The 17,102-nt window shown below is 42.2% G+C and overlaps 1 protein-coding gene across 1 annotated transcript in view; it reads right to left on the bottom strand.

Moving 5' to 3' along the window:
* antxr2a (ANTXR cell adhesion molecule 2a) overlaps positions 1 to 17,102 on the bottom strand; it is an 82,897-nt gene that overhangs the window by 41,122 nt on the left and 24,673 nt on the right. Inside the window, exons 11-14 of the mRNA XM_075467243.1 lie at positions 11,220 to 11,298; positions 10,672 to 10,767; positions 2,615 to 2,665; positions 1,316 to 1,405 (exon numbers count right to left, since the gene is read on the bottom strand). Coding sequence (XP_075323358.1) covers positions 1,316 to 1,405; positions 2,615 to 2,665; positions 10,672 to 10,767; positions 11,220 to 11,298 — 316 coding nt within the window. The remainder of the gene's footprint in view (positions 1 to 1,315; positions 1,406 to 2,614; positions 2,666 to 10,671; positions 10,768 to 11,219; positions 11,299 to 17,102) is intronic.

Below are 17,102 nucleotides of genomic sequence, written 5' to 3' on the forward strand. Positions count from 1 at the left end.
CATTTACAGATCGTAACAGCCTTTAAACAAGCAGAGAGGGCAAAATAATTCCAGTCAGAGAAGAACTAAGCAGCACCGGACTGACTAAGGATAATCAAAGGCTTTAGCAACGTAAAAATGTTTCTCTCTACTCATACAGGAGGAACAGTGATGTGTGGAGTGCGTCTGAGAGAGCGTGTGAATGCAAGCCTCTGTTAGTTAAGTTGCCCCGCTTTTTCATTGAAATCATCACATCTGCTGCAAGGAGGAGATAAATAAATAAAAAAAATATACTGTCACATGAATGGGGAGAGGTGATTAATTAGCGACGCAGTTTTCAAGCTGTAGGTTAAGCCGTGACAATATAGAACAGCTTTTCAGCATCATCTCTGGGATATATCCCTGGCCTTCTGGATCATCAAGAATAGCTGCGATGAATAAAAGATATGTTGTCACCTCCGCGAGCTCACTGATCGTTTGAAATATTGGCAGCGGCAAAAGTGAAGCCGGGGGTTTTCTCAGCATGACGCCTTAAATGTGGATGAAGAGGAGCGGTCGGTAATAACAAGCACATCGTTTTCCGTGCTCAAGGGAGGGGAACGGTTTAGATGTGGAGATGTGGCCTGTCGAAGGGAATCAACTGGCTACAGGAAGAACTGAGGCGGGAGAGCCAGGCCCGTATCACACCAAAACTTAAGAGGAAAAATTTCAAGAGGTAGGAGCTCCCCGAGGATGCTGAGAAATTCCTGCAATGCCACCGACTTCCTCGGGGCTGAGAGGGGGAAGAGCAGGAGGGACGGGGGAAAGCTCACGGTTAAGCCTTGATTCCCTCCGGAGGAGGCTGATAACAAAGGGGCTGCCAGTGATTAGAGTTAAAGAAGGGGGGAAGCAGAGAGGAGAGGAGAGGAGAGGAGAGGAGAGGAGAGGAGAGGAGAGGAGAGGAGAGGAGAGGAGAGGAGAGGAGAGGAAGATGTGTCAAGTTGACAGAAACACTCAATCTCTCATTCAAGCAATGAGTTGATCCAATCAGGCCCGCGTAGCCAAGGATGAGATGGCAGGCCTGTCATGTCAGAGGCATCAGTGGAGTCAGGAGGACAGCGGCCTGCCGTGTCAGTCCGTGCCTCTGCCCACTGCCTAAAGCAACTCAACAAACTTTGAACCTCGAAGAAAAAGCTGAGCATCAGCAGATTTCTCTGATGATGCGGGCTTACAGGATTACACCTGTCAGATAGGTCTCATCCGGTGCTGTCTGGGATCTTTCAGCTCTTCTTTGCTATATAATTGATTCTTTGGCTGCTCTGTTTTAAACTAAAAGCAATGCACTTTGGGTTCTGACCTCCATGCGTTTGATCCCTCCAGCTCCTCTTCCTCCATAGTACGAGGCGTCCACAGTAGGCCACTTCTTCTTGGGAAGTGACTCAGGTTCCTGGGAAAGAAAGGGAAATTCTATGTTTTTATCTAGTATTTTTTTTAAATGGCACAATACTCAAATTTTGTCATTAGAAATGTCAATTTCAAATAAATCTGCAAGAGACAGTGCAGGTCCATGCTTTCAGTTCAGCTTTCTTTCACTCTCACTTACCATTCTACATCTGAATGTACAGCATTTACTGTCAGAAAGCAAAGATCTTTGGGTCATCAGGGAGGCAAACGTATTCAAGCTTCAGTCTCTGATTATTTCTATGCCAATAAATGGAACTTCAAGAACTTTTGTCAATTAGACAAATTCATTTTTACTATAATTACTACTAACCTGGCTGTCTCCAAAGGTAAAAAAAAAAACAACCTGCAAACACCTCTAAAGCCCACCAATTAAAACAAGACATCTTGTTAAAATGATCTCTCCACGAAAAGAAACAGTCGACTGTTTGATGCCCATCGTGTTCACAAGCTGAAGTGTCCTTTTGTATGAAGGCTCTTACTGATCAGTCATTATTAAAGCAGAGCTGGTAACTGATGGATTGGCTTCCAGCACACAGAGGCTGAACTTCCCCCTGAATGGGACACAAAAGTAAGCTGGTGTTCTGCCCCCAAAACTGGATTCCCTTCTTATTCAGATCTTTTTGAATAATGAATTGAAACAGGACAGAATGAGCTGAACACCCCACTTTTACAAAGACATTAATTCACGTATAAAAGTAGAGAATTCTCTTTCCTAAGAAGATTGTAGGTAAGCCCTGATGGAATCTACAGAAACCGCATAGAATCGTGTCAGATTAGGCAGAGCTACTGTGTTTACACTGTATGTGCACATCCTGCTCCTTCTGCACCACGTTGGTGCATTTGTCATAAAGGTCTGAAGTCCAAATGAAGGGGTGGCTGGTTTGACCACAGATGAAACATCAGCTGAATTTTCAGTCCCATTCAGCATGTTGTCTCATTAGAAACATGAGCTGTTACCCAGGTAAAATGAGCAGTCATAATAAATACCAGCATAAGCTATTCATAGGCCAAATCACTGGCTGGCTTTAGCAGGGGTAAAGCTTTTGTCTCCATCTCTTTAACCACATCATAAGTGATTCACCACAAGATTAAAGTCTAACTGTCTTCTGTTGGATTTTTGGATAATTTCATGAAACTTCATCATAAAAAACACTGTAAATTTTATATCCCAACAGACCATCATCATACTCACAGGTGGAGGAGGACGAGAAGGGGGAGGAGGTGGTGGTGGGTCCTTGATGACCTGAATAAACAGAAAAAAAAAAAAAGAGGGTCAGCACAGTTCATCAGGACACAAACACACACGCTCAAATCTTTTCAAGACAAGAGACAAGGCTGACGGAGTTGATTCGTGACAGGTGAAACAGCCCAGCAGAGACGTCCCTGAGCTCATCTCACAATGGAAACACCGTCGCTGCCAGGCTGTGTTCTCACTGCAACCGGTGCCCCATCGCCCCGCTAACTACTGATTACAAGGAATCTGCTTGTAAACCAACATCAGGGGCCCCCCGTGCAAAATAAAGAAAAGCTGAAAATCAACTTGTTGACAGGGGAGTCTTTGGGGCGAGCGCTGCTGGCCGTTTAGCTCTTAATTAATTGGATGGGGTTCAGTGCTCCAAAGCAATCCCCCCAATCATAAAGTCCTAAGGAGTTAATTAGCTCCAATGAGATGCAGAGGAGGAGGCTTGGGCTCAGCTCCAAGTCCTGTCTGGAAGCAAGACGAGTGGTGGAAAACACACAGAAGAAGAAGAAAACACATACACTCACATCACGGTGACATCCCTTTTGCAACAGAGTGACCAGCCCAGCAGCACTGTTCATGACAACAGTGGCTGACATGGCACCTGAGGAGCAGGTTGTCCACAATGTGATTCCACTCAAAGACAAGCTGCCTCAACTGGGTTTTACAGATGTGCAACGCAAAGCAAACACAAGCCTGACAGCGGCATTTGGCATTTGTCAGTCAGACGCTTCACATACTCATGTCAAACTTTTTATTCCAGGATTGCTGAGGACAACAATGTCACCGACTAACAAGTAACAACTGTGAAAAGATGGATCCTTAGCCCGTTCTCTGTCCGTTGCTTAAATGATCCAAGATCTTACCTAAGTATGTCAAAACTTATACACTGATACTGTATAAAGTAGTTCTGGAAATTATGAAATCATGATCAGGAACTGGAGATGAGGCAGGGTACAAATATCCACCTCAGCAGAGCTTCAGCTGCTAACAGACCATGGTGATGGATTGATTCACAGTAAAGGTTATATCACAAAAACAAGAAAAGAGGCTGACAAAGTATACATGCACGGGACATTCCTCTTGTTACTGAAACACTGTTTCACTCTTCTACAACAGCACAGCGACCCATAAAACAGAAAAACAAACTGCACTGCAGCAACAGGAAAGTGATGGAACAAAAATAAAAGGATCAAAATCCGAAAGCAGGAAGGAAAGAAAATCGAAAAGTGTGTTCTTTTTAGTTATTTAAAATTGCCACTATGTCAACTGAATTTTTCCATTTTCCATGTCCTGTCTCTTCATTTATTCCTTATAATCTGCAGCAAGCCTCAGCCACCACAGAACGGGACGTATGAAGTATAAAGGCTTTAGCTTCTAAATCTTTATTTAAATGATCACAAAACAATCAATCTTCTTTTTGACGCAAACAGGAGGATTATAAATCTAAAACACAGAAATAAATAAAGAAATAAAACTGCCCAGCTGAGCCAAACATGCCCACCATGGTTCTACTCACCCAACTTTAAAGGATATCATGCGTCCTACACCTATGAGCTGCAGGTTGACATCTTTCTAATCAAGTGCAGCTCATTCTTCCAACAAAAAATACTGTCAGAATTGAGCAAATGTCCTAAAAGCTTTCCTCAGTGCACAGCGTAAACCTGCGTCCACCTAGGTTTGGGATTAAATCATGCAGCTGTGACAGCCAATCTAACAGACTGAGAAATCCAGAATAATGCCAACCACACAACAATTTATTCAGCTGAAGTGTTAATCTTCTTTCAAAGAAAACACTAGAACCAAGCAATGATACAATGTGAATAAAAGCAGAGGAAAACTCCACGGCTGTCCTGGACACATTTAGTCTGCTAACTTTATTGTAGACTAAAGCCTACATCCTGGTAATTGCATCAACCTGAGCCATAAATGTTGTTGCTTGCACCAGTGTGTAAGGGTTCACTGGTTCCCTCTGCACCGCACAGCTCTGTCCCCACATCGACTGCACACAGCGATTAAGACCAAGTACAAGAATAAAGACTTGGACAGCTGCTTTAAGGAAAGAATCTGCAGTAAAAATGTGAGTAGTCACACTTTCACCTTGCGTCACTGAAGGAGTAGAAGGACGGACTACACGTGCACGCATGGAAAGCTTTGACGGAACCAACCAAAAGAGAAATGTGTGTCCGAACTGATTGGGACTCGTGAATTATGCTGAAAGTGGGAGAACTCTTCAGGCCTGCTTTATGATTATCATGTCCAAGTGTACAAGACTCTGCTGACATGCTTTACATTCTACCTTTGGGTGGATACCAGCGGTTTGTCCTGCAGTCTCTCCTCTAAACAAGCATCCATGTTGTTCTGCTGCTCACTGTCTCCTGTGTGATATGTTGTTTCTCTGAGCCGACGTGCTCATTCTGCAACATTCTAACTCTGAGGAGCCTCACGGCCTGATGAGGCCTTTTTTTGTTGCTTTTTCTTTCTGCAAACTTATTTAAAGGGAAATAACTTTTACACTATCAAATTGTCATCGCTCACTGGGACACCCGAGCAGAATGAAGCTGACGATAACAAGTCTAAATTTACTTCTGTGAAAATGCTCAAAGTATTTGTCAGTTATTATTATTGTCAATACTTTCTTCAATTATGTAGAAATTTCAAGCAGAAATCTATTGCTAATCATTCCATATTTGTGACTAAAGAAATGCAAAATTATTTTGCTATTTGAGAAAATAAATTTAATTAAGTTATCATGAAACTGAGGCATTTGTTTTAAGCTCTTTAGCAGAGTTTGATAAGAAAGGAATGAGTTCTTTGTGTTGAGTTCTCCACCCAGATTTTTCCAGTGCCAGTCTGAGATAAAGGCTAACTTCAAAGTTCCCCCTCTTACACAATCATGGACCTTGGCACTAAATGCAGAGTAAGTGGCCGATTAATATTGCACATGCAATTACACCAAAAACACATCTCAACTGGAGACGTGTGGCACCGTGGAAAGCAGACCTTTATTCATTAGTCATCACAGACACACATTCTCCAGCCTTAGCTGGTTCTGCATTTACTAACAGTGTATTTGGTGGTTTTGGAGGGGAAAAAGGAGCAATGTAATTATGGCATATCATAGATCCAAACAGCTGTTTCAGTCCTTGTTAAGCTCAGGGATATTATCAGACTCCCTGCATACTGTTGTCATTAGAATAATGAAAAACAATCAATTAGGGTTAATTAATTTCTCTTTGACACAACTGGCTGCACGCAAATCCTATAAAGGTCTACCGATGGCCTCTCCATACGCTGATTAACATCACTTCAGCCACACCTTACGTTGATGGGATTATCTCTTTTTATTAAGTAATTATGCAGCAGATTTCCTGCACATGTTGTGGGCTAAATAAAGCATTATACAAATGACGAGGCTCTGCTGCTCTTTCCCAGCAACCTGATGGACAGATGTGAGCGCTCTGCGACGTTGTGGCATGATTAAAAACTAAACTGCGGGATACTTAACCATCTGACACCAGCCCCAGCGGCCTGCCACTGCAGCCGCGACACCGGGGGGAATCAGACCAATCAGAGGCACTCAGGGCACCGTCCCCATATGGCTGTCTCCATAACTCGACTTGATAATCCGTTCGTTCCCAAACTCAAGCTCAAATGGTGTTGTGTCAAGCTGTTTTGAGAGGCTTATCATGATGGATCAGTGGCAGGCAGCATATTTGGGAGTTAAAAAAATATTTGTGCTAACCAGTGGGAAACCATCCTGAAGGGCATGAAAACGAAAGAGGATAAACGCTCAGCATTGTTGCAGTAGCAAAGTTGACAGCTTCTAATACGACAAACATCGAATATTCGGATATTACGAACATATTAAGCACCAAATGAGTTGAAAATGTTTCCAAAAGGGAGTCCAATTCCGCAGTTAATCATTTGTAATTGGGATGAACTGGCAATGTAATTCCAAACTTCATCTTCACTCCCGAGTCCTTTGATTTAAACAAAAGGCGACGCCATTCAGAGCTTAATTTCCAAACAAATCATAAACAAAGAAATTACCACTCCACAGCTTGTATGACCTCTCTCCTGGCATCAATCCATGTGTGTAGAGGCAGAAAGAGAGGAATAGTGGGAGAGCGTTTGTGTGTGTGTGTGTGTGTGCATGGCCTCATCCCGACTGCTGAAACCTGGCAGACTGGGGGTTTAAATATTAACAAGCCACACATGGCCCTCCTCTTCTGCTGCGTCCCTCGATGGAAGGCAACAGCAGCTCCCTCCACCAAGACAAACACGTCCACGGCCAGACATGCTGCAGGGGGTTTACATTTTAATGCCTTTGTTGGTTTTCCAAAATATGCTTCCATCTCATCCTGGATGGGATCCCTTCAGGTCCACAAAGCCAGGTGACGTCTATCCTTTCAGGGGTTGGTGTGGGTGAGTGGGAAGGTGGGGTGAGCGGGGTAAAATTTGCCTTCATCAGATCTCAATAGAAAAGGGCTCAGAGAAAAAAGGTGGTGAGAGCACCATCTGTAGTTCCTCTCTCATAGCCCCAAACGATAATCTGTTGTGGATTTCTGTAATTGGTTAAGTGGGTGAGAATTTTTTCTCAAAGTGGGTGACGGCAGGGTGAGGATTTGAAAATGGTACTTTTCATGACTATCAAGGACTAAACAAACACTCTGTTCACATGGGACAGGAACACCAGGCAATCTGTGGAACTAATGAATATCATTTTCAACCTCAAACACATAAGCACATGCTGACGAAATGCTCTTTAATTACCGGCGTTATAACCAGACGCTACAACCAGAACACCAACTGTCAAACAGTCGATTCTGGAGAAATCTCTGGCATTCGTTCCCCAACTACTATTCAAAGAATATAAACATGACAGATAACACACAGCAATAATAAATACCTATTGAGCGCACCTGAAAATAAACCGCACCCTCTAATTTTAAAAAGAAAATCCAGCTTGTACTTGTATATGCCGCACCGGATTATAAACCGCGGGTGTCCACATTGTAATATGAGACAGTCACACTGAAATATTTTTTAACTTTTAATTAAATACCTATGGTAACATAAACAAATACATACTCCAAATGCTTTTTTTTCCCCCGAACAGTGCCTGTAACACCGATGGTTTTAACTTAAATCGCTAACGCACAAATATGTGCTTTTTTTTTTTTTCCAAACAGTGGCTGTAACACGGGTGGTAAAATAAAGACAGCAGCCTTCCAGGAAAAGTCATTGATCGCCTTCATCTTCCTCCTGCGCACTAAAACCATCAAAGCCATCTTTTCCAGTCTCCGAATTGAACAGCCTCAGAACTAGACCACCGTGAACTATTCGTTAATGTTATTGGTCTAATGTTACGAGGCAAAATGTTTTTGGCGGCATGAAAAAAAACAGAAAAAAAACAAACATATTAGCCGCCCCGTATTTTAAGCCGCGGTGCTCAAAGCCTGGGAAAAAAGTAGCGGCTTATAGTCCGGAATTTACGGGATTTTTTTCAGCAGGAGCCTATGAAATAATGGGACTAATTGAAAATATTGAATTAATTACTATGGATGCCAGCAGAACTTTCATCTGTTTATATGAATTAACATTAAAGAGCTTTTTTTGAGGGTTTATAGGCTTATTACAGGCTTATTATAGGCTTATTACATGTCTTTTTAGACAGCCACTAAAAGACATATTCTGCATACAGCCAGTGAGGGTCAGGAGAAGAACACATTGCAATGGGAGCAGTTAATTAAGCAGTTAATGCATTAATGTAACATTAGAAATGATCCTCACTGCTGAAATGTTTCTGTGCAAGTATTCAGCAGCAACACCTCTGCTCTCTGAGCTGCGGAGGAGCCTTAATTAGTAAGTGGTTGATAAATCAAGAGAGTGGGATTGAGACTCTTTATGTCTCTCTTCTCTCTATAGAAATCTTTTTTATAGAGATCTCCCCAAAGATGCAGTTTTAACACATTTGTTATTTCATGTCAAATTTTGTGGGTTTTTTTCCGTTCTGACCAGAAGCTTTGAGGATGTTGTAAAAATGTCATCATTTGAAATCTTGCCGGCGCTCTAAGATGACACACTATTTTCTGCTGACAGTGGACTGTTGTCAGTCAGAAGAGTCCATTGACCTTCATTTGAATGAATCCCAGGAAAAGCTGTAGATTGTGCACGGACTGTCGGGTTTCAGGTCAATGCAGCAGCATTTTGTGAGGTTATTTTATTATAAAACATTATATACATGTATGTATAATATGTGAAATATATATACATATAAGATTTCGATCCTATGGACCTTTTACCTGCTTTTCCCCGTCTGATCATGTTATATTTAAGAAAATATTCATTAATTACCATAAAACAAGAACAGGAAGCTTGTGGCTGTCAGATCCTTCTGAGACACTGAAATGTGGCCAAATCTCGAGATTTAAAGGACCAGGGATATAAAAGGGTTGATCATGTACTGATGAATCATTTCTTGGTCGACTGAGGGGTGACATGGATGATGAGACTGCTCTATTTTTGTTAGGCATGATTGCAGGTTTGTGCCATATCGTCCACAGGTACCTGGCACTGAGACTAAACTTCTTAAAGAATGCTCTCTTAGGGGAAGACTTTGTAACGTTATGAGTGGATTAGTAGTTTGCGATGTCAGATTGCGGGCCGCTGTCTCCTTGGTCTAACATCAGAATATGCACCAAGACAAAGCTGGTGCTAACCTTCCTAAAAGGACTTTTTACATACGAGCATACTGCGGAACAGAGACGTCAGAATGGGTTACGAGGTACACTGCTACATACAACAGCCCTGAAACAACACAAAACCTGATGGTTAAGTCACTGGTTTCGGACCAGACCCAGTAGGACCAGACCCAGTTGATGGGATAAATTTGTGTACAAGGTGGGTTTTCTAATGAAGAATGGCAGGAGAATTCTGCATGTCCAAGACATCTCTGTAGCATTAACCCAGACACTGAAGGCGGTAAAAGCTGGTATGAGATCACCGGGCAGTCCTGTCAGAGAGGCTGCATGCACACTGCGTCTGGGAGTTTTCATGTGGACAGAGATTTCTTTGTAAAGAAAATCTTTGCTGTGAGGAAATTACTTTTTTTTGGAACTGAGGTGGGAAAAACCCTGTTTTTAAAAATAAATGTGTTCATGTGTAGTTAGTCTTAGACTTTTCCACCTACATGGGTGGAGCTGGTTTTATTTTCTATTTATTTTAACCATGTCTTAGGAAGTTTGCGTTAAACTCCTGAGGGTTCCAAAAAGGACTTTTACGAGCCATGCCTGCCCCTTTGTCTGGAGTTTTCTAGTTGTTTTTTGCAATTAAACAGAAATGTTGATGTATTTTTTTAATTCAACCACATTAGAATTTGTCAAATTCTATTGTGGTTGAATAATCAAAAAAACAAAGGGATTTTTACTCATCAATTCAGTCCCTATATAGCTCTAATTAGTCTTTTGCAAACAGAGATTTGAGCAACATTCGGGCAATCTGTCACCCACATCCTTCTCCTGCTAGTCTGTGCCTTGTTTGTTTAAACAAATTCATTGTTTCTCTGAAGTTGATCTCATGCAGACATCCGCTGCCGATTTGCAGGATGTGGCTGCTTAACTAGATCTGAGCCCAAAATACTCAGTGCGCTTTGATCCAGTTCCACCTGTACTGTCCTGTAAGTTACTACTGGAGGGGATGGTTGGACATAAACGTCAAATACTTAAGTTTGATTCAGATAACTTGAGTTTTCCGGAAGTTTCTTCCAACAAACAAACAGGATGTTTGAAGGAGTCAGATAAAAAAAATTCCCAAAAAAACATCCGTGTCGCTCATGAAAATTAGAGAAGGTAAGTTTTCATTATTTTCATGACAAACAAAACTTTTTTTTTTTTTTCTGGCATGAACTTCCCGTCACATTCATGCAAACTCAAGATTAAAGCAAAGAGCAGCTGCAGCCGACTCAAGACAAAACTGTTGGCTGTGAGCAGAGCAGCAACACTTACCACTGTGCAGCAGAGGGGCCATAACCACCACATGAGGGCCAGAGCCACGAGGATCAGCAGCACCAGGAAAACTATTGCCACCACCCAACCATCTGACTGGAGAAGAAATGAGACAAATTTTCATTTTAATTTAGGTTTAAGAGTTTTGAATCAAAATTAAAACACAGATTTGTGCAACTGGAAAAAGCACATAAAGCCAGAAAAATCTATCACCAATAAAACTGTTTCTTACGTTCTATGTACGTGCATGAAAACAATCAAGACAAATACAGACAAAAAAACACTATGAAACCACCAAGACCATCTGGTGAAACTCACATGAGAATAGAGAGAGGAAGAGGAAGTTCTGCTCAAACCGGAAAAATGTGACTATCATGCACTCTAACCACAATCTGAGCAACAATTCAGGAAATCAGCTGCGTTAAAAAGCTTTTCCCAGGGTTAGTAGTGTATCCTTCCGTATTGGTACAGGTGGAAAAAAAACGGGACTCAGTGTCATTTCAGATGCTCTAACTGTGTTTAAAAAATAAAGAGTAATTCAGACTTACACATGTGGAAGCAGTGATGGTCTGGGCGCTGGCAATGTAACTCGTGCCATTGTTCAGGCTGATAAGAACATCTATGGTCCTGTTGAAAAGGGAAAAAGGTTTACATGTTCTATTAAGCATAACTGATTCATACCCAGTGAAATTTTGTACGCAGACAAATATAAACTGACTTAATGCCTGTTTTGATGAAGAATGAAGTAAATCTATGAAAAGAAAACATCTTAACACTTGCAGATGTAGAGGCAACAGAAAACCATTCATGGGATAATCAGACAATTGTGTTGCTTTAGCAACGAATCCTCCCCATGAAGAGCAAATCATAAAAAAATGTAATATGTCAAGTTACCACATTGGTACAAAGCTCAACAAAGAACACAACAGCAGCAAAATAAATGGTCAGACTAGAAGGGAGGAAATCCTCATTATCACAGCCGTCAGTGTGTGTGGCTGAAGAAAGTTGAGTAGCAGTAACAAGGCTGGTGAAGTCCTGTGACTTATTTAGAGGGGGAAATGCACAGGCCAAAATGGGTGCAATTAAAACCCTAATGATGAACGGCACCGCAATTTCCATATGTCCATTATGCCCGATCCAATTACTGCAGGTTTAATGAGAATTCAGGATATGGAGCGAGCGAAACGCTTGAAATCCTCCCTCCAACATGAAAAAGGAAAGAGGTGAGAAGGAAGTGTGCCGAGCGGTATTGTGTGTGAGGTGCCAGCTGTGAGTGTGTGGTGGTGTACACGGGAGGCCGGCATTAAAAATGGTGCTGTGGAATAATAACAAGAGCTCTCTCTTTGCTTTGGATTCTGCCTGAGGCAGTGCCTTGGGCCACCAATTCTCCTGTGGTTCTGAACAGATGAGCAACCAGACCATGTGTCCATTACTATGCAATCCTTCTAAATATTCCAAACCGACTTCTTTACACCTTACCTTGTTTACCGCAATAAATATTTAACATGCAGTTGAAAGAACTTTAAAAAGAGGATGCGCTTTGGCACTTCACGCAACTTGTTGACGCCCCACTTATGTCTTTATTTCCTTCCTCTATATCGTTCAGAGGAATTGTGTTTTAGGGATTTTATTTAAGCGGGTTCTTACAATCTGGTTCTAAACAAAAAGGAAATAAGGCTCACATATTTCCTTTTTACCCAGTTGGTGTTCGGTTGTTTCTTTTATATTTATCTATTTTTTTCTAATCACAGCCAGCAAAAAACAGGGGAAATAGTAACAATTAACATAATTAATGCAGCTAATTACGCTTGTAAATCATCTGGAGGAACTAACAACAAAAGTCTGACAACTATATCACATTCATAACTTTCAAATGGCTGCCATATCAGCATGAAATATATTTGTTATGTTAAAAGTGAATTCAAACGATCACACAAGTAAGGACTATAGAGGAGTATAGAGCAGTTATTGTACCGTTTGCGACAGGCTTTTAGTTGAGAGAGGTTTGAACATCTATTCAGAGGGATCATTAAAGACTGAGCGCAGATAAACAAAGACTGATCTGTAGATTTTCATATAGTCATTAGTGATGAATATGCATCTGTACACACAGATTTATGTTGCAAACATCGATAGTCTTCCAGCCAGACTTCCAATCAACTCTCTGCTCACTTGGAACCTCAACTGAGGTCGTACCAAAAAGAGATCAGATAGTATCAGTGACGTGGTACTACGTACAATGGAAAAAATAAAATAAAACCAATGTGAGCACAGCTGTATCGCACTGTACGGAACCACCTGATGGTGAAGCACCATAAGAGATGCGTGCAAACCTCCATGACCTGAAGCGGCTTTCCAATTATAAGGCCTGGTAATGGCAAGATGAGTCTTTATTATCATGATATGTAAAAACTATGTTTTTAACATAGTTTACTTAGGTTCAGACCAACAAAGTTTTACTGGTTAGAGAAGATCAACAGTTTTCAGTCCGATAAAGAGAACAAAGCCTGGTGTCAATAGCATCATTTTCCCTTAATTGTTGAACTTCTTACATTAAATGTCAGCCAAGCGTATGTCACATCCATGGAGTTTTTGCCATGTTTAGTAAGTTTATCTCATATCTTGGTTTTTAGTTCCTGTTTAGTTCTTAGTTTTACCATGCTTTAGTTTTCTGTCATGTCTTAGTTTTCTAGTCCAGGTCCGGTATTCAGTTTAGCCATGTTCTCCCCATAGTTTCTGTTGCTTTGCCATCACCTTCATTCACTTCACCTGTGTTTTACTCACTCACTCCAGGTTTTCTCATTTTGTTTGCCAGATCCTACTTAACTTGCCACGCCAAGTTAAGTATTTCATGTCAACTTCCTTGTTTTTTTCTCAGCCATAGTGATGTTTTGTTTTCTCAAAGTTTAGTTATTGTCATCCTGCTCAGCCGCGCTTTGTGTTAACCTTGTTTTTTTTTGGAATAATAAATCAAGTTTGCTTTCTGAAGTCCGCATCCGGGCCCTTTTACCACCCAAGACAGCGTAAACTCTGCTCTGCTTCCATCATTGCTGGTACAAGATTTTGTCAGCATTTGACGGCGCCTCTTTATTGTCAAAGCAAGTTGGACCGAGTTGGCTTTGAAGTCTGCACATGTAAAATCCCTTTCTTTGATCTAGTTAGTATTATTGGATGTAAAAGAAAGAATGCACCCAAACCGTGAGTGAGAAGCAGTTTGCTTCCATCAGAAAACTTCTCAATGTGTCCAGTGTGAATCCCAGGAACGCTGCATGCCTCTGTAGCGCAGCAAAGCTGTTTGAGTTCCTTGCATGTTAACGAAGTGCATGTGCTGAATGGGTGAGGGGAGAGGCTAATTTAGCTGACACTCCCGATCCGTGATAATGGTGGGCAGGTTGTTAATCAAGCTGGAGGTGCGGACCCTGTCGTGTGAATGAGGAAAGCTCCCAAGCGAGTTACACTGACGAACCAACTCCCCCCTCGCCTGACAATGCCGGACATCCTTAACGCACCACAACCCAACCATAGTCAGTGAGACCTCCTTTGTTCCTCACACACACCGACTGCTAATTTACTGCTGAGTAGGCAGAATCTGCACCGACACACAGGCATAAGTCACACATCTTCTTCCACTTTTCTCTCTTTTTTTCCAAACAATGTTACCAAAAGAATAATCAGTAAATGTTGCGTGCTTCACTTGTTCTGTACAGCTGTACTCCAGTTACTGCTGGTATTCTATTGATCCCCCCCGACAGGTAATTCATCTTTGACCAAGTTATTTCACAATATTTTTCCAGCTCTCTTAATTAAAGAATTAGTGACTGTTCTGTTTATTTCAATTAATACAAACCCAATATCTAGAAAGGTTGGGAAGCTTTTTATAAATATATTGACAAATGACACATTTTGGTTGTTTGGGATCAGGTTAATCCATGTCCATTATGCCTGAATACAAGATTTCAGCTGCTCGACAGTCTATGGGTTTACGTTGTCTGATCTTTTTTTTCATGATGCTCCACAGATGATCAAATCTGGGCAGCAAGCAGGCCAGTAAACCATACACACTGTGTGTATGAAGCTGCACTGTGGAAGTCGTGCAGAATGAGGTCTGACATTGTTCTTCTTAAAAAAAAAAAAACACGGACCCTCCGGGAAAAGACGTCCCCTCGATGGCAGCGTATGTCTCTCCAAAGTTACAACATGCATCTCTGCGTCAGCACTACCTTCACAGATATATACATAACCCATCCCATGAACACTGATGCACCCCCGAAGAGAAGTTTCAGTGCAATTTGTTGGTTTCCTTAGCTAGGAAATTGTTCTTGAATTGACTCCGTATGAATGAATCGGTGGTGGTTAGCACCGTCGCCTCACAGCAAGAAGGTTCCAGGTTCAACTCCCGGCTGGGGCCTTTCTGTGTGGGGTTTGCATGTTCTCCCTGTGTATGCGTGGGTTCTCTCCGGGTACTCCGGCTTCTTTCCACTGTCCAAAAACGTTAATTGGTGTCTCTAAAATTGTCCTTAGGAGTGAGTGTGAGCGTGTGTGTGGTTGTTCATCTCGTTTGTCTCTGTGTGGCCCTCTGATGGACTGGCGGCCTGTCCAGGGTGTACCCTGCCTCTCGCCCAATGACTGCTGGGATAGGCTCCAGGCCCCCCGCAACCCGACCGACGGATTCAGCGGTTATAGAAAATGGATGGATGGATGAATTGGATTAATTTTGAATTTAATTACAATGAATTGAACTCCAATTGGCTTGAATTGGACTATATCATTGAAGTGCCTTGAGATGATTTTTGTTGTAATTTAGCGCTATACAAATAAAACTGAACTGAATTGAATTGAATGATCCATGATTATCTGACAAAGTTTGGCACAAAGTGGTGAGCCACAACCCATCCTAATGTGGAGAGACTAAAGCCTCGTTTCTACTATGTGGTACAGGTCGGTTCGGAACGGTACGGCACGGGTCGGGTCGCTTTGGGTTCAGCTTGCGGTCCCACTGTACAAAGGGGACCCTCAGGGGTGGGCGGAGTGCGTGCCGAAGCGCGTGCCGAAGCGCGTGCCGAAGCGCGTGCCGAAGCGCGTGCCGAAGCGCGTGCCGAAGTGCTTGCCGAAGCGTAAATAGCAAATAACAAATAACATCCATAATTTCGAACCACCTCCAAGCTTCTTCAGCTTAATGCAACACTGACTCGCGGTCTGGTTGAAACCACTCTCTGCCATTTTTGCAGCAATCAGCTGGAAAACTTTTTTGTTTCACACAGCGCCATCGAGCTCCTGCTGCACAACCTCCTCACCAACAACAGAGAGCAGAGCCTGGAATCGGTCCTGTGTGCTAGGTACCCCAAGCAGAAGGGTTACAGACATGGTAACGAGTACCACGGGACCGGTATGCTTTTGTGGTAATGGAAACACTGAAATAAGCGAACCGTTCTGAACCGATCCGTACCAGACTGCGTAGTGGAAACATGCCATTTGGCTGGCTTTAAAACTGCTACGTGAACTGCTGTGCTACAGCTGCAGATATGTACCTACACCAATGAGCACCCTGTTGTGGGGTTTCTGCAACAACAAGGATACCTCGGCTAATGACAATAAATACACAGTCTTGTGGTATCCATGGTTGATATGACTCAAAAAGAGAAGCCATGAAAGTTCCACAGCTAAAACTCAAGAGCAGTGACATAGAACTGCTGAAATTCAACTAAAGTCAATCATTACCATAACAGATAGGCTGTATTTCTAAAGTCTGTGGCATACAGTCTTCATACTAAAACCACAGTGGAATGTCTATTGTTGCACCACCCTGACACAACTGCAGCATGGCTCTAAACATGGACGCTCTAATCTGGTAACAATGAAAGTAATCACATTCTGCACACGACTTTGGTGGATGCTCCTTTTATACCCAACCCTGAAGCAAACCCTCTGGTAGTCATTTTCAATCATTTTCAATCATGTGATGGTGCATTTTTGCTCTTAATGCTTTTGTTTTTTTTAAATTGTGTGCCGATGTTCATGTCTGAGCACCACACTGACAGCATCAAACAGGGAAAATATATCTTGAGGTTTAAAAGGAAAGAAAAGAAAAAGTGGCATTGAAAAAAAGTGATGTGAATAATTTAAGAGTGTTGGCTGTCATTTACCTTTCCTGCAGTAAAAGCCAGTGACTGACACTGAGGAGAGAACTGCAGCTGTTTGGTGGGGCCAAAGTCATGTTTGAATAAATGGGAGATGAGAGGGAAGATTGTCCCCGAGCCCAGGGATCAGGCAATATTTGGATAGCAAGAGACACCGCTTCCAAGGGTAACCAGTTGAATGGCGGAGGGCGCCTTCTTGTTGCAGATCTCTGGCTCCACTTTGGAAAAAGTTTGTCCCTGGGCTCACTATAGTCTGTCAGAAAGTAATGGCGGCCTGACACTAAGCTTTGGTGA

Source organism: Odontesthes bonariensis, chromosome 6 (assembly GCF_027942865.1).
Source record: "Odontesthes bonariensis isolate fOdoBon6 chromosome 6, fOdoBon6.hap1, whole genome shotgun sequence".
Lineage (NCBI taxonomy): Eukaryota > Metazoa > Chordata > Actinopteri > Atheriniformes > Atherinopsidae > Odontesthes > Odontesthes bonariensis.